The 18813-nt window shown below is 42.1% G+C and overlaps 1 protein-coding gene across 1 annotated transcript in view; it reads right to left on the bottom strand.

Moving 5' to 3' along the window:
• ADCY2 (adenylate cyclase 2) overlaps positions 1-18813 on the bottom strand; it is a 436690-nt gene that overhangs the window by 52572 nt on the left and 365305 nt on the right. Inside the window, exons 17-18 of the mRNA XM_021675367.2 lie at positions 11019-11138; positions 4747-4916 (exon numbers count right to left, since the gene is read on the bottom strand). Of these exons, the coding sequence (XP_021531042.1) occupies positions 4747-4916; positions 11019-11138 (290 nt within the window). The remainder of the gene's footprint in view (positions 1-4746; positions 4917-11018; positions 11139-18813) is intronic.

The following is an 18813-nucleotide window of genomic DNA, read 5'->3' as shown; positions in this document are numbered from 1 at the left end:
ACGCTCTGTCTTCAGGGAGGCGGGTGAGGCGAGAGACTTCAGGAAGCCAGTACCAGGCTCTTCCCATTGCTCAAGAGCACAACCCGCTTTTGTTTATTCATTCAACAGATGCTTGTTGAGCACTAGATGCCAGGCACAGTCACAGGCCATGATATTTGGTTCAGATCTTCTCTTCTGCTTGATTCAGGAGAGTGTGTTAAAGTACTCAGCACATATGTGTATATCACAGAAAAGGGGCTAATTGGCAACAGCGGCTATGTCCACTTCAACCAGGATGAGCACCTTCCACCTTTCCAGGGTGAAACAGAACAGAAGAGCTGCTCGGTCTTCAGGTGCACCGAGGGGTGAAAGCCAGAAGCTTGAGGGAGGTCTATGTATCAGCTGAAGTTTTCCAGAGGGAAAGAACCAATAGGATATATGTATTTATAGAAGGGAGTTTATTACTGAGGGTTGGCTCACCGGATCACAAGGCGAAGGTCCATGTCAGGCCATCTGCAAAGCAGGGAAAGAGATGCTGGGAGCAGCTCAGTCCAAGTCCAAAAACCTCAAAACCAGGGAAACCAACAGTGTCGCCTTCTGCACTGAGAACGCTGGAGATGCTGCTGTACAGGTCCCAGAATCCAAAGGCCAAAGAACCTAGAGTTTGATGTCCAAGGGTAGGAAGCACGTAGCACAGGAAAAATATGAAAACCAGAAGACCCAGCAAGCCAGCTTAGCCTGCCTTCTCTCGCCTGCTTTGTTCTGCTGGTGCTGGCAGCCGACTGGGTGGCGCCCACCACTTTGAGGGTGGGTCTTCCTCTCCCAGTCCACCGATTCAAATATCAGTCTCCTCTGGCAACATGCTCACAGACACACCCAGAAACAATACTTTACCAGCCATCTAGGCAGCCTTCAGTCCAGTCAAGCTGACACCTAACATTAACCATCACAGTCTCATCAGAGCACTCACGGCCGACGAGGAGCAGGTCCAGGGGCCTGGGTGGACAGCAAGGACATTGACCTGCCACAGCCAGGCAAGGGTCCCAGAAAGAAGACCGAGGCAGAAGAGAGAAGGTCAGGAGTAAGAAAGGGCAAGAATGTGATGCCCAGAAATAGGTCACCAAAGGGATGGGACCAAATGCTGTGACTTTAGTGGCACAGACTGGCTCAATCAGAAAAGGCGGTGCTGTCTGGCTGTCCTGTGAGCCAGCTCCAACCTTCAGGGGCACCTCTGGCTTTGCGATTAAGTGGTGTTCACTCTCAAGGCACCATACTACACAGCTTTTTTTTTTCCCTAAAACATCTTACTTTCAATTGGGAAGGGTGTGTCAGCATCAATAAATGAGGCAAAGGGTGAGAAAACTGATATCAATTATTGGATGGGGAAAAGCTCTTGGATCTCAGAAAAAAGAAAGAAAACACAGACATTGATTGGTTTTACCATGAATCACAGGCTTATGTAAAACAGGCAGGAGTAACAACGAGGCAGGAACAGCAGGAGTAAGAATGGGGGGGTGGATCATGAGGTCAGGAGTTTGAGACCAGCCTGGCCAGCACAGTGAAATCCTGTCTCTACTAAAAATATAAAAATTAACTGGGCATGGTAGCACGTGCCTATTATCCCAGCTACTCGGGAGGCTGAGATAAGAGAATTGCTTGACCCATGGAGGCAGAGGTTACAGTGATCCGAGATCGCACCACCGAACTCCAGCCTGGGTGGCAGAGCGAGACTCCATCTCAAAAACAAAAACAAAAATAAAAACAAACAAACAAAAACAAATGAACAAACAAAAAAACAGGCAATGAGGCTGAAGAAATCAGGGGCTTCTAAGTTCCCACTCGTAAGAGTCTCCCATGTGGGGTTAGTTTTAAGTGGGCATCATAGAAGATTCGTTGGTTTTGAGGCATTACGCTTTTTTGCTATTACTTTACATCAGTAAGACTCATCTTTCCATAGAAGACACTTCTGAGAATATTGTGCAGCCAGTTCAGGGATCAGTTCAAGAAGTTTCAGAACTTCTGATCAAAATTAGGAAGTAGGAAAAAATAATGAGTAAGACATATTATTTGATAGCACAACAGGTGACTCTGGTTGATAATAACTTAATTGTGTATTTAAAAATAACTAAGGCTGGGCATGGTGGCTCACACCTGTAATCACAGCACTTTGGAAGTCTGAGGCAGGCTGATCACCTGAGGGTCAGGGATTTGAGACCAGCCTGGCCAACATGGTGAAACCACGTCGCTACTAAAAATACAAAAATTCGCCAGGAGTGGTGGTGGGTGCCTGTAATCCCAGCTACTCGGGATGCTGAGGCAGGAGAATCGCTTGAACCTGGGAGGCAGTAGTTGCAGTGAGCCGAGATCGCACCACTGCACTCCAGCCTGAGCAATGGAGAATGCTCTGTCTCTAAAACAAATAAACAACAAACAAACAACAAACAAACAAACAAAACTAAGAAGCCAGGTACTGAGACTCGCGTCTGTAATCCTGGCACGTTGGGAAGCAGAGGTGGGTGGATCACTTGAGGCCAGGAGTTTGAGACCAGTCTGGGCAACATGACAAAACCCCATCTCTACTAAAAATACAGTTTTTTTTTTTTTTTTTTTTTAACAAATCTACTTAGTTTTTCAATATTTTGCTTTGAACTGAGGACAATTTTGCCTTCCTGAGGGCAAAAAATGCAGCCGGGCATGATGGTGGGTGCCTGTAATCCCGGCTACTAGGGAGGCTGAGGCAGGATAATTTATTGAACCCAGGAGGCAGAGGTTGCAGTGAGCCGAGATTGTGCCATTGCACTCCAGGCTGAGTGACAGAGCAAGATTCTGCCTCAAATAAATAAATAGAAAGTGTAATTGGATTATTTGTAACACAAAGGATCAGTGCTTGAGGGGATGGATATTTTATTCTCCATGATGTGATTATTTCACATTGCAAGCCTGTATGAAAACATCTCATGTACTCCGTTAAGTATGTATACCTAGTATATATCCACAAAAATTTTTTAAAAATTAGGAAGTGGGACAGAGGCGTGTGCCCCCGAAGAGGATGCTGGCTTTAATGACGGAAGTGAAGGCAAGTCGCTGAGGCTTCTCAAGCAAGCCAAGAGAGCAGACACAAAAGAGCTTTAATAGAATGAAAGTGATCTAAAAGTAACACCCCTCTTCTTCAGCCTGATAAGTACTCTCCTGCTGCTAGGGTTCTACTCAGAGAGCACGTCTCCTGAGGTGTCTCACTGAGGTCCCCAGAAGCAATTCTCTCCACATCAGAAACCTGCTAATCTGATTTCGTCTTTTGCTTTGGATATGTAACATATTTAGGCGCTTTAAATTTAATAAAGGGAAATTTAGTAGCGTCATCAGCTGTGCGTGAAAATCGATAGTGCTACATTTATTTAGGAGTACAACACAGGCTTTCTGGATAGAGCAGAGCAGTAGTAAAGCATGTTTAGATGGCAATTTTGAGAATTTATTGGAAAATTAACTTCCACTCTTATCTTGGCTAAGGAATCATAAATATAATTACGCATTTTGGCAACTCCACTGACTTAAGCTTGGTTACAGATTAGTAGAGTTTCATTGTGTAGAGGATGATGAAAATTAGATTAGGTGAAAAAAACAGGCTGCACTTGTATTTTTGCAAAGGTTCTTATTGGTCAGAAATGGCTACACAGTGTGATGATTGCCCTTCCTAACCCCGGTCTCCAGTGGAGAAATAGATGGCCATGTACTGTCAATATAAAACAACTTTTTGGAGTAATAAATCTATGCAAATATTTAGGGCATTTATATTATTTTAAAATAAATATAGAAATAAGATGGAGGACAGTGCAAAGCACTCCTAGAAAACACTTTGACATCTGGTTTATTTCTGGTGGGTTCAGAAACAAACCTAACACTTGTTATAAAATGTTTTTTTTTTGTTGTTGTTTTTGAGATGTGATGTGGAGAGTATCATAATGATTAAAACAATTTTTTTCAAACAAATATTCATTAGAAGCCTACAAAAGTAATTCGATAACAGGAAACTCGTCATAAACCAGAGTGACTGCCCGTGGTAGAATCATTCATGCTGCATCTAGGCTTTCAGTTAAAAGACTTAGAGCAATCATATATTTTCTTGGAAGTCAAGTTCTTCATAGGACAAAAAATGTTCAGGGCTGATAGTTCTCCTTCCGCACAAGAGTATTTTAGAAAATCTCTAGTAAGAAATGTAACACTATAACTTGTGAATATGACTACTTACTTTTTCAATATTTTGCTTTGAACTGAGGGCCATTTTGTCTTCCTGAGGACATCTGGCAATTTCTAGGGACATTTTCGGTTGTCATGATTTGGGGCAGAGGGGATTGTGACTGGCATTCAGTGGGTAGAGGCCAGGGATGTCCCTAAACACTAAACACTCTACCTAAACATGCACAGGACAGCGCTCCCTGCCCCCGCCCCACCCCAGCAGAGAATTATTTAGTCTACAATGTCAATAGTTCTGAGCTGGACAATCTTAGATTACTTTTATCAACACAGTTCAGGTTATAACACAGTTCTTCTCTCTGAACCACTTCGCATCTTCTATGTGTATTTGAGAATACATAATCAGATACAATCTATAACAAAAATACGTATCTTTCTGAGGCATCACTTCAAAGAACTTCTATCAGAATGATTTATCAATGACAATGACGTCGCTAACTTGCATGTACTCAACACACACACAATCCACATGCCGAGAAAGAACTAAAGAAAGAGAAGGAAGAGGCATCGGCTCACCTCTCAAACAAGACCTGGCTGTAGTCACCCAGGACGTGGGCGTGGGTGTGGAGCAGGATGGTGTTGTAGCCCACCAAGGCCACCATCATGATCAACATCTTCAGCTCGTAGTTCACCCGCAGGAACACGGAGCAGGATATGAGTCCCAGAATGCAGCTGTATATAAAGTACTGAAACAGGAAAAGACAACAGACAGATACTTAGTATCTCTTCTGAGAAATGCTCAACCCCAAGTACAGTCGGGGCCACCGCCAAGCTCATGTGGTCAACATATAAGCTGGCTGTGAAAACAGAGCTCTGTTTATTGTCTTTGAGCCAGTGGTAAATGCCTGGATATGTTAAATTTAGAAATAAAAAAATCATCCACAGCTTTCCGACTCAACCTTGCATGATAGATAAAAATAAGCATGTATATTGCCAGATACTTTTTAGAACTAAAATTGTAAAAAAAAAATTACATGGAAGACACATCATTATAAACCAATGTCATTTATTTCTTGAAAATGAAAACAGTGTGGCCTCCTAGACATTCCTTAAATATATGTTGAGGTGAATAGAATCTCTTTTGGCCTTTCAGTTCTTTCATTCATTAAGAGAATATAAATCATTCCAGATAACTCTGTTAAAAGCATAAGGAAGCCCAGACATTTTATTAGAAGAGAAATTGTGTGTCAGCGGGCCTATTTAAAACAGAAGGATTTAAGTTAAAAGCCTGACCAGGGTGAGTCATGAATCCCCTGGGAGTTGGACAGGCAACGGAAGAAAGTGGAAGAACCAAGTGGGAGCCAGAACTAGTAATACCTCCCATCTGAGGCCAGAGCAAGCTGCTGGCAGGCACCCCCAGATGAGCCATTTCCTCACCATTTACCACTGTAGGCAGGTTCAGGTAGGCTTTGGATAGCTCTGAATTCAACTCTTCACTCACGCATTAGCTCACTTACTTGCAGCCAGTGACCTAACTTGCTTATATCACAGTGTCTGCATGACACTGTAAAATGAGGGTAATCATATTATCCTTGTAAGTCATTGAAAACAACAGAGATAAAAGAGTAATGTACGGAGCCAGAGTCCTGCACGCCAGGAGGTTCTCCCTACAGTGAAACAGGTGCCAGCCTCAAAACGCTTTATTTGCTACATCACGGGGTTTCTGTGAACAAGGGGTTGTGTTACTATCTTGGCATTCCTAGAACAGAAAAAAATGCTCAAAAAAAATTAAGACTCTTAGTAAAACACAGATCTTACTGATTTTTTTTCTTTTTTATATGGAGTCTTGGTCTGTCGCCCAGGCTGGAGTGCAGTGGTGCAATCTTGGCTCACTGCAACCTCTGCCTCCTGGATTCAAGCAATTCTCTTGCCTCAGCCTCCTGAGTAGCTGAGATTACAGGTGCCCATCACCACGCCTGGTTAATTTTTGTATTTTTAGTAGAGACGGGGTTTTACCATGTTGTGTTGGTCAGGCTGGTCTCAAACTCCAGACCTCATGATCCGTCAGCCTCGGCCTTCCAAAGTGCTGGGATTACAGGCATGAGCCACCTGGCCCCTTATTGATGTGTTTTAAACCTTGTCTTTAAAAGATAGCCTAGCTTTTAAACTACTCAATTATAATTTCACCATACTGAGTAAGCCAGGTATGAACTGCTTATTTTTGTCATTCCGCCGCCTCCTTTGATTTCCCCAGCTAAAGCCATCTACATTAAGCTATGTGAAAGGCGACTGACATTAGCTCAACAGTCCTGTTCTTGTAGAAGAAAGAAAAGTTGGAAATATGAGCTTGCAGTGATCATACGGCAGCCTTTCTCTTTGTAAGAGGCACGCTTGAGTGGAGGAAGCCAAGGAGGAATGAATAGAAATTCCACCAGTACGAACTTCGACCTGGTATTGTGGCTTCAAAAGGAAGACCAACACCTGGCACTGGATTACACACCAACTAGGTCACTCTTCAGCGGGTGAAAGTCTTCCTCTGCATGGGAATGTGAAGGCCACTCTTCATTTCAGGTGGCAGCATTTTAAGGAATACTGAGTGTTGCAAACACTGTGTCTCAGCTGCAATTGCCAGATGGCAGCCCTCCACTCTTCTGTCTCTCATGCTCTCCCACAACAGAGAACAAAAAAAGGGAAAGAAGAGACAATGTGGGTTAATGTAGTAAAATGATAGAATCAATAGAGCTGTGAACACGTGCACAGGCAGTATCTCAGAGGCAGGCGAGGTGTGGCATACCCTGTGAAAGGACACCTTATTTCTATGAGAGTTCTGCCCATGTCACCTTAGATAAGTTACCGAGTACCTACTTCAGGGCAGGTCTGAGGCCTTTGATACAAGGTGCACTAATGCTCTATGTCGCTTAGAAAAAGAGGACTCAAAGTACAGCAGTGAGTTCTGCGAAACAGGCACACAATGTGGATTGAAATTTGGCAGAGCAAGCTTGTTTCTGACGAATGTAATAGAACATGAGCTTGCATTTCATATGGCTGTCTTTTTAGTTCATTTTTCTAGTAATTCGCCATTATATTTTTCAAAAGCATTAGTCTGTTACAGACTAGAAATTACAAAAACAAAACAAAGCAAAATGAAGAAAGGGCCTTCACAAAGAGTTTGAGAAGCCCTTATTTATAACCTAGTAGGCCTTTAATCAATAGTCTTGAGTATTATAAAACTGCTCCTTAAAACCCAGGAAATTGCCCCAGGAACTGGTCGGGATAAGGCTCTTATTCAGTAATTCTGTCCCATTGGATCCCCCAAAGCAGCTGAGCTTAACAAAACAATCCTGTGTCTTCCACAAGTCACTCAAAGTAAAGATGATGGTAATGCCCACCTTGGAGAATTCTTATGAAGATTAAGTAACACAAATTCAGAATAGCCTAGTCCATGAGAAGCTGTGTAAATTTTGCTATTATTACTATAAAGCTCTTGGTCAGCTTTCGTTTTTGAAAGAGCTCTGTTTCTAAAATTATGCTTGAATACCACTGTTATAATGAAAGCTATCAACGAGTTCAGCCTAATCAATGAGAGGGCAGAATAAGGAATCACTTAGAAGCATGTGTCTGTATGTATCAATGGGTGTATGTGGATTATTTTGGTGTGTGGGGACCCGAGGTAAAATTTTAAAGGTTCTCACAGTTTGAACCTTTGAACTATGTGTCAATATCTATAAACTATACTAACATTTCACATTTCAAAAATTATTCTGAGGCTTTAATTTTTTTTTCCACATTTCAGGAACATCTACTCAAATATATACGTTCATGGGAAGTAGACTTTTAGTCCATTTCTATTAAATGGCTTTCTAGAATGCTTGGAGGCTGTGCAAGAGGTAATCTGGCATGAAAAGGTAGGTTGGGAACCTGCAAATTGACCCCGAAGAATGTGCGGGAGAGAATACTACAGGATAGCCAGGCTGGGAGTCTGTGCTGCCTCCACAGCGTAGCTGACCAGGGAGGGCGCCGGCTGGTCAGTGGTTCTGGCGATAGGATACTGAACTGACTTCTATTGGACTGTACTTACTGGTAACCCGATTGCTAGTAATGTTTACCAGTTTTGACATAATCTTTGAAACCAACTTGCACTTGACAGTAAGGTAACAGCCACAGTTATCGTGGGTAATTTATTTAAACACTAAAGTCTCTGGGTCTTAAAGCTTCTTCACCTGCAAAATGAGAGTCCCAATAAGATCTACTTCACCAGGGTCATCTTTGGATGAAATGACATAATGCATACCAAGTGCCTGCTGTGGTATAAACAGCTTATGTGGCAAAGAGCCTTTATGGCTAATCTTGGTATTTTAAAAGGACTGTGTTTTCCTGCTACAGAAATAATACATCCAATGTCAAAAATCGGGAAATATACAAAAGAATCCATATAAAAATAAGGGTCTCTGATAATCCCCAATATCCACTTTGGCCACTATTCATTATTTGTATATGTGTTTCCAGCCTTTTTCTTGCTATTTAATATTGGTAGTATTACTTTAGAAAGTTAAGATTATACTGTTCAGAATTTTTTAAAACAATTCTTTTCAATGAATAGTTTATTATGAATATGTATTTATATGTCATTTTTTTTTTACAATGTCTTATATGGTGCTTAAAATAAATTTTGTTATAACTTACATGGTGGTTAAGTATAACCACCATGCATTTTCAAATTTTTAGGCTGTTTTCTTTCTTTCACTTTCTTTTGTGTTATTGATATTTTATAAACACATGTACAAACATGTTTTTGGTAAACCTTTCCACTTTTAAAATTAATTTCCAAAATTAGTATTACAGGGTAAAAAGTACGTCTGTCTTGTACTTTTTTTGGTAACGATTGAAATGATCACTTAGAAGAGTTATAACACTTTATATCACCATCAGCAGTGAATTGGGCATGCTTCTCAACTTGCTGGTCAACTTCAGACATCACATGACATGGGGTTTGAGAGAAACGATGCCTGTCTGGTGCACACCCACAAAATGGCTTTTCCAGTGTTCCCTGGGATCCATGAGGGAGGAAACCAGGATATCTCCAGGCTCCTTGGGGACTGCTAAACCCATGAGTTCATAATGCATTTTGTACAGCCAGTCCAGGCATACCTGGGGCTTCCTTGGCAACACCAGCCAGCATCTTCAAGGCACCATGATGAGAAAGACAGTAGTCCGTTTACTACATGCCATGTAGATTGTGCTTTTTCAGAATCTTTTAAGGTTGAAAAAATGTTGCCTTTCCCCACCTTGAGTTTTTAATAATTTTCTTTGATTGCAAGTAAGATATTATACAGATTTACCTAAATGAAATTCATAATGATTTCCTTATTCTTTTAATGATACCAAGTGATCTCAGACATAGTGGAAGGAGAGATTTAAAAAGATATTGCCAGCTATACATTTTTTTCCTCTCAAAATGCATCTTCACATTAAAATTTTAAATGTAAAGTGCTACGTGGATGTGAAAGGGGACTGCTCAGTCGGTGCACTCTCTCCCCCAACCCCAGCATCCAGCCTATGGATCATGTGGATGCTAACACCATTGGTTCAAGGAGGAAGGCCACACTGTTAATTTAAATATTTCTCTAAAACAGAGGGCTCCAAATGGCCCACAGTGAGATTACAGTCAATAAGCTCTCAGGAAGACTCCAGCTTTTCACTTTTCATATAACTAAATAGAGAAGTCAATGCCTAATCCTCATTGAAGTTGATGATAATACCTAATTTGAAGGACAGGATCTCCTGGGTAAGGGATGAACCTATACCACCCCCTCTTCCCAATGTCTCCATGGGGACACTGCTTTTAGAACATGGTCATCTTGCCCTTGACCCAGTCAAGTCCTCAGAAGCCTCCAGGAAGGAACACCAGAAGCCATTTCTTTCTGTGCACGGAGCTGTGAGCTTCCCAATAAATTAAATGATGGGAAGGGAAAAAAGACCAGAGCAAAATATCAAGGAAGCAAATCAGAGAAGGAGAAATAAGAAAATCAATCCACTTTATTGCCATAGCTACTGGAGTTAAAATTTTTGGTATTTTGAAAGCATACATATTGAATTACCAATTTGAGTCTCCAAAATAGTTCACTTAGTATTCTCAAAACCAGTTATTTGAGATGGAAACGAAATGAGCATAATCTGCACTACTTTTAGATAATTATTCAGAAAGTGAAAAGGAAAGCATAAAAACTTTTTTTTTTTTTCCCCACAAACGATTTGTGGAAGAACAAAGTTGTTAAGCAGTAAATAACTGACTGAACTCTCCCCTTAAAAGATTAATGCGTTAATAAGTTTTGAAATTTCAACCTAGGTCCTTTGGGACACTGGTGAAGATGAGTCCGTTAGCAAGAATTACTAAGGAATAGAATCACTGGGCAGCGTATGTTGCCAAAGAAGAGGGAGGAAAACGAGGTGTGGGCAGTTTTATCACAGCTTTAAGGGGGATAATATTAATTCACTGGAACAATTAGCAACATCTCTAAGTAAAAAACCCAGAAACATGGTGATGTATAATTGAATGCCATATGGTAAGATATATGCTAGAAATGTTGCAGTGGTTAAGAGAATAAGGCAATCATTACTGGTGAAAGCGTGAAAATAACATTGTAAGTTTGCAAATGTGAGTTTCGCCAGTCCCCAAGGGCCTGGACTTGTAGCAGAGGCTGGCACTTGTAAATTCAGAACTACTCAGGGATTGATATCAGAGAGGAAATGCAAACTCTAGAACAGATCTAAGACTAAAGAATATATGTTATACAGACTACTAGCATACAGGAGAGCCACCAAAGCAGTCATCATTGCAATGTTCTTACCGGGAGGAAAAATAAATTTTGTGCACGCAGAATCGCTGCCTGATTATTTAACGCTGAAAAACTTGTGTTTGATGTATTGGCAGTTGGAGGGATTGTTTCCTCGGAGTCACTCAGGAAAAACTGCAAAGAGAAGGTATTTTTTTAAATGAATTAGTAGCGCAAATTAGATGAGATAACTAGCAGGTGGCTGCTAACTTTATGAATTCTGTGCTCCTTATGCACAGTAAACAGGATCGTTCATGCGGATTTGGGAATTTCTATTCAATAAGTAATGAACAATTTATTGTTCTATACATTCCACAAAGAATTCCAGAACTTCAAAATCACATTAAAGAAATTGGAGGCACCTCTCTCAAACAATAAAAGTACACAAAGCCCTTGGCAGAGAGCATGGTTAGAATGACATTTGAAACCAATATCACCTTTGAAGCTGATATCACTATGCATACATTCACTTCTCTACCATCAAATTGGAGTCTTCAGAATGTGTTTTCTTCCTCCAGTATCTTTTCCATCTCGGCTCAAACATTTAATGAGTCAATATAGTTCTATGAATTATTGATTTTTAGAATGAAAATTAATTTTGTGGGCAAAATGCAATCACCAGCCTCTACATTTATATCTATTATTTGTGAGTGCTTAACAACTCAGATCATAAGGGGTGAAAAATTTAAAAGGATGAATGTTCTCAGGACTGCTGGAAAGGGGACGTTAAAGAAACAAAAGGTAATGCTGAGAAAATAATTAGCTCTTATGTAATGGTCTTACATAATATAAGCATCAGAAGGACAGTATCAACCTGTTAGCAAGGCAGGAGAGATGTGTATCTCTCTCTCTCTCTCCCGCCCCCCCCATTCTCTGTCCTACAGAAGCTGCACACAGACTAAATACCCAAGGATCAGCCACTTTTCAGTCATGTGGCAAAGGGTCAGAGGCATGTTCTGGAAACACAAACCAGAGAACCGTGACTTGAACCAGTTCCTTTTACTGAAATAAATTAATTTCATTCATAAATCTATTAAACAGCTTTTGTTTTCTGCATAGGGTTAACCACACACATTCAAGGTTTAAAAAATAAAACTTCCCTTATAGTTTCTATGGTTGCTTTTGTTCATTTCTATCGAGTTATTTCTCTGGATTGCATAGTTCTTGTCAAATACCTAAGCTACTTTATTTGGACAGATAAGAAGGCATTTATTTAACCTATTATTGGGAACATTCTTCTCATCATCTATAGAAATACTAGATATGGTATTTCTGCCCATTATATCATGTGATTAAATTAGGCAAAATGCTGATTTAAGAATCAAAGAAATGAGTAATTTCTATATGTATGATGAAAGAATTTGTAAAAATTGTCACATCCCTGGCTGAACTACAAGTGTGCTAATATTTTGGAAAAAATTATATCAGGGAATGAAAAAAAAATAATGAAGTAATTGCTTGGCAAACAACAAGCTCCAAAAAAGTACAAATTTAGATTAAGATTTGATAGACCAGAAATTCAATTGATTTAAATATTTTAAGAAATCAAGAACTGGCTAACAAAAGGAGGTTGTTTAGCCTGGTGCATTACTAGTCTAAAGTGCCAAGGACCTTAAAATATTTTTAAAAACTTCTTGATTATGTCACCATATAGGCAAAAACTTAGGTAAAATCAAGTATTACATTGTTGACATACAATGAATGAGTAGTTTACTTTGTGAAAAAGTGTGTCTTGCGAGGAGGTTTTGCAATAAATATGATGGTTGAACTTGAAGAACAGAAAACTCCAATCACCATACACCACGATTCCTATCTCACTTCTGCTGTCTTTCTAGTATTTATTAACTACCTGTAAATTCAAGACTCTTCATTCTGTCTAAAATCATATTACAATTTTGAATCAACCTCCCTTCCTCTGACTTCTTTGCATTTTCAAATAACAAACTCATGTCATTCCCTAATTATAGCCAGTTAAATACTCAAGAGAGTTATTAATCCCTTGTCCACCTTCCTTCCAGGTAAAGCTGCCCCAACTTTCTCCACTGAAAATATTTTTAGCATCATAATGATTTAGGAAGCGCTTCTCTGAACCTAATTTAATTTTCACATCCTTTGTCATAATTGGGACAATGTTGTCATCATTCTGAACAATACGCCCTAAATAAAATGCTAATGAACACTGCATATTTTTAGTTTGCTTGCAAATTTTACATTTCTCAGGCAATTAAAAACATATCAGAATTATATTTTCCTATTCACATTAAACTGTAAACAGGTGCTTTAGTATTATTGTTTTATCCCTGATGACATCATTGTGTTTGGTTGGAATTAGACTAGTAGTCTAGTCTACGTGACTAGCCTACTAGTTAACTATGGCTAACTCCTTGTCTGGGTGGCTCACAGATTTATATATGCTTTACTTAGAATACATTTCTTGGAAATTTCTCAGAAGAAATTGCAAAATGCTGCAAGGAATCAAGTGACGTCATTCTCAAAATGTCAGGAATAAAATGGGAGCACATTCGGCCGCTCAGACATGATTCTCAACAGCCAGCTGGAGACTAAGATGGAAAAAACACTATGTATAAAACAAACACGGACAACTAATTGTGTTTCTCCACTTTTTATTGAGGTGCTTGTATCACATGGATAAACGTCAAATGTATAAGTTATCCCGGTAAAATTGCAAAATTCACTGAAAATAAAACTGATTTGGACGTTTTGGCTTTCAATATCAATGAGTAATGAGACTTAAAACCAGTCCTCTGAACACACTGTTCCCATTGACCCTGGCTCTTGTGAGGATCATTAAAATGCAGGCTGGGAATAAATATCAATGACTGGAAATTGACATAGAGCCCTCAGATGAACCAGCCCATCCACGCAGTCAATGGCAGAGGCAGGTCAGGGCAGCCTCAAGCCATCCCACGTTACTCCTAACGCATCTCTCCCCTTTGAAATATAGAGTCATGGCAGGTGATGACAGAGAAGCAGTTAATAAGGACTGCTTGCCACTGGCTGGAAAAACGCAGGGCAAACTGAAGCTCATTGCTGCAGAGGGACTGGGGCATCCAGAAGAAAAGGAGTACCTGAGGGCACGATGCAAGGGGCAAGGAGGCAGACACAGAGGGGCAGATACCATGTGACTCACTCACATGAGGTCCCTAGAACAGGCAAATTCATAGAAACAGGAAGCAGCACGATGGTGACCTGGGGCTGGGGGAGGTAGGATGGGGAGTGAGTGTTTCATGGGGACAGAGTTGCTGTTTGGGAAAATGAAAAATGCTCTGGAGATAGAGGGTGGTGATGGCTGCACCACATTGCAAATGTATTTAATGTTACTGAACTGTATGTTTAAAAATTGTTCAGTAAGATACTTTATGTTATTTATATTTTACATGATTTTAAAAACATACATTAGAAACACAGAAAAACAAACAAAATGAAAGCACTCTTCCTCTGTCTCAAAAGGAAAACTTAAAAAATCACAGGGACGGCCGGGCGCAGTGGCTCACGCTTGTAATCCCAGCACTTTGGGAGGCTGAGGCAGGTGGATCACAAGGTCAGGAGTTCAAGACCAGCCTGGCCAACATGGTGAAACCCCGTCTCTACTAAAAATACAAAAATTAGCCAGACATAGTGGCTGGTGCCTGTAATCCCAGTTACTCGGGAGGCTGAGGCAGAGAATTGCTTTAACTCAGGAGGCAGAGGTTGCAGTGAGCCAAGATCGTGCCACTGGACTCCAGCCTGGATGACAGAGCAAGACTCTATCTCAAAAAAAAAAAAAAAAGTATCAGGGGCTTTACATAACGACATGAATGAGGCTATGACTTTAAAAACATGAAGTTTTCTGAGAGCTAATGAAATGTTCTTCCCAGTGACTTGAAGCATATGTGCTCCCACAGCCCCCAACCTCCGCCAACACAAAAACTGGTATTGTTGCTGAAATGGGAGTCCGATGCCTGGATTCCTCTCACTGGGTTAACAACTGCTAAGAAACGGAAATACTACTTGGGAATGGGGCTCCATCAGCCTGGAATACATGTTGAGAACAAAAAAAATACTGAGAAAAGCATCGAAAGCTATCCTGCTTTAAATAGAAACTGCCCCAGGATGGACAGGTTGAAGGGGGCTGGGTAAAAAGAGACAGAAACAATCCTGGGACTGTTGAACTGCACGTAAGTAGAGACTGGGTTTCACTGGCATCCTTGGCAGAAGGTGTCGTCTTCCTGACGTGAGCGACAGGAGCCACTTCCCTTGCACCGCCCTGCACAGGTGCTGTGCTCTAACCAGCCTGCCTGCTTCAGCAGTGTGCCTGCGGCTTCAGCACCACCTGGTGAGGAGTGTGACGGGGGCACTGCCTCTGCCTCACTCAGTCAGAGCTCAGGAGCCCGAGGCATCTGCAGATCCTCAGGTGTGGCCAGAGGCACAGTCCCATGGACAAGCCCTGCCTCTTCGGTGATTAATAAGACATTATAAGAAAGGCTCTACAGCCAGGTCATATTATTTCCTTTCTGTACCTAACTTTGGCTTCCTACAGTTTTATGATTTTTCCTTGACCTAAGTACAAGCGGAGCACCTGCATGGAATAGAACCGCTAAGTTCACGGCACCAGGTATCAATACAAACGGGGCTTTCCTGCACTCTTGGAGGAATTTTTGAGCAGTTCTGATCTCTTCTCCCCCTGCATCGACAGACAGGAAAAGTGGGGAAAAGGTAATTTAGCTTCTTTCCTGCCTCTACTGCTACAGAAGGCAGCTTGGTATGTGGATGCAGAAGACACATTAAAAGTATTACAAAGTGTGATGAATGGTCTTTGAGAAGAAATACATCTCAAGGGTCATCCATCATACTTTTAATATGTCTTCTGTAGAGGAAGAAAAACAACATCGAAAGACACATATCTGTTACTAAAGGCAGTTGTCCTCTCTCTAAAGGATCACGGCTACTGTGGAAAGAATGTTTCCTCCTAAATGATCAGCTTGTCAAACTTTTATAGACACTGGCTGCACTGTCTGTCAATCATGACTAATTATGCTACACAAAATAGAGCTGGCTTCCAAACCATATTTGTTTCTCAGTTACACTGTCTTTACGAATTAGGTGATACATCCTGGCTTTACAAGCTCAAACTAGATTTTACAAAAAGAAATTTTTTTATTTAAAGGGCTGTATACTTCCCTATTCATTCACCCATTCTTTCATTTAATAACTAATGAATGGAAGGCACTTTCCTAGGGCATGTGAAAAAACAAAGACAGATTTCCTCAACGTTCATTCCAGCATTATTCATAACAGCCAAGATATAGAAACAATGTGTCTGTTGATGGATGATTGGATAAAGAAATTTTGACACACACACACACACACACTGGAATGTTACTCAGCTTTAAAAAGAAGGAAACCTTGTCATTTCCAATGGCATAGATGGAGCAGGATATTAGGCTAAGTGAAACAAGCCAGGCACAGAAAGATGAATACTGTGTGATTCACTTATACGTGGAATAAAACAAGGTTGAATATACAGAAACAGAGTAAAATGGTGGTTCCCAGGTGTGGGGAGGGCAGGAAATGGGGAGATGCAGGTCAAAGGGTACGAAGTGGCAGTCCTGTGGATGAATGCATCTAGATCTCTAATACACAGCTGGAGGACGGTGGTTAATACTATTCTGTTGTATTGAAGATTTGCTAAGGGAGTACATTTGGGTGCATTAATCACACACACAGGAGGTTACTGGGGAAGGTGACAGATTTGTTAAATAGCTTGCTGGTAGTAATCATTTCACTATTTATATGTATATCAAAATATCATGTTCTACAACTGAAATTTATGTATAAGAGAGAGAGAAAAAATGATCTCACTCCGACGTGTGTGTATATGATGTTAAAGGTATCATCCCCTAACTGGTAAGAGCTGCTACTGGCCAGTGAAGGTCAACTCTCAGGAAGTGTGCTCAATTTGCTTGCATGCACGGTGAATACACTCCTGAGGAGCCAGGAGGAGGCTTAATGATCCGGGCACGTGTCAGTCACTGGAGGTTTCTGAGATCTTGGGACCCCAGGCGCCCTGCTGCCTTCAAGTGCGCTTTCATCCTCTGCCCCTTGGCTATGGAGCTGACTTCTGACTCGTCTCTCTCGCCGCTTTCATCTGTCAGACTCCACCTGGTGCTTGGCAGTGTGCTCACCCAGAGAGCTGGATCTTGGAGCAGGGGAGGACTAATGCCCAGGTTACAAAATTAAGCCCGAAGAACCCATTTTAGAAAACACACTCGGCTGGGCACGGTGGCTCACGCTTGTAATCCCAGCACTTTGGGAGGCTGAGGCAGGCAGATCATAAGGTCAAGAGACAGAGACCATCCTAGCCAATATGGTGAAACCCTGTCTCCACTAAAAAAAAATATACAAAAATTAGCTGGTCGTGGTGACCTGCACCTGTAGTCCCAGCTACTTGGGAAGCTAAGGCAGGAGAATCGCTTAAACCTGGGAGGCAGAGGTTGCAGTTGAGCCGGGATTGCGCCACTGCACTCCAGCCTGGTGACAGAGTGAAACTCCACCTCCAAAAAATAAATAAATAAATAAATAAATAAACAAACAAACACACTCATACACTCATGACGCTTCTGGAGTCTCGGCCCAATGCCACTTGCCTGCCTCTCTGTCCAGGTTCCTCCCCTGTGATTTCTTCACATCCTTGCAGTACCCAGGAAATTGCCTATGCAGAGAGCTGGGGCATTCTTGGGGCTCGTGGTGTTTCTGCAGAAAGGCTCTTTCAGGAAAATCTCTCCTGTCCATCTTAAATCTCTCATCTTGAGCTCCCCACCCTGAGGCTGTTCCCCGAAGACAGCTCTGGGACCACAGCAAAAACACCGCTCCCCACCGTCACCCCCAACCCTGTTCTTCAGACAGAATGCCTCTGGCTGGCCAGTCTGGCTCCCGTGAACAGGTGCTTCAGGTGGACTAACACAGCAGGTCTCCAGCTGAGCCCTGGCACTTCCATCCTTCTGGAGCCCGGTGGTACCCCAGGGAATTGCTTGTTGTCTAGACTTGGCGTATTTTCCCTCCTCAGCTCTTTTCCATTCACTCTGGATTAAGCCCTAATTGGAAGTAATGAGGTCACCATCTAGGCACGACTGAGACCTACAAGAGGAGGCCTCCTCCCCCAGAGGGAGGCCCCATGATCCCCGCAGCCGAAAATGAGCCTCAGATGATACAAACGTCCAGGAAGAAGGGAGACCTGCTTTGTGCCACTCTCTCATCTTACAAGAAGGGCAGGAGGAGGGCTTCCAGCGCTGGACCTGGCCCATCTGGACCTCTCCACAGGGGACTGCGAGCCAAGGGCCTGCGTTAGCCCAGGGAGGCTGTGTCCTGGGGGATGTGCCTGCTGAGCACTTCCTTCCCCAGCAACAGATGCAGCTGTTTAACTAGCTGCCATGGAGGCTGAGCTGGTGGCTGGAGGAGGTGACTGTGGTGTCCGTTTTCAGCGGTCCACACGCCTGCGGAGACCCACATCAGAACTGCCCTCATGTCCTTTCTTGGGGATCTCCTGAGAGTGAGCTGGGGCACACAGGCAGGTGAGGTCGGGCTGCAGGCATACTTGTCCCCAAACTTATGACACAAGAAAATTTGCGGGAATGGCACACACCCATTTCTAGACAGACAGGGAGGACAAGCCACAGCTGCTCTCTGAAGGCCCCTTCGCAGGTGTCCCTAAGATCAATTCTAGGCAAGGCAAAGCAGATGGAGAGGCCATCCCACCCCTGCCGCTGGGGCTTGGACCATCTGGGGTCCAGGTGACATCACCGTCACCTGA

The sequence above is a fragment of the Aotus nancymaae genome, unplaced genomic scaffold (assembly GCF_030222135.1).
Source record: "Aotus nancymaae isolate 86718 unplaced genomic scaffold, 86718_ANA_hifiasm-v0.15.2.pri h1tg000014l, whole genome shotgun sequence".
NCBI lineage: Eukaryota > Metazoa > Chordata > Mammalia > Primates > Aotidae > Aotus > Aotus nancymaae.
The sequence above is the reverse complement of the archived record's forward strand: the minus strand, read 5'-3'. Positions and strand labels throughout refer to the sequence as shown.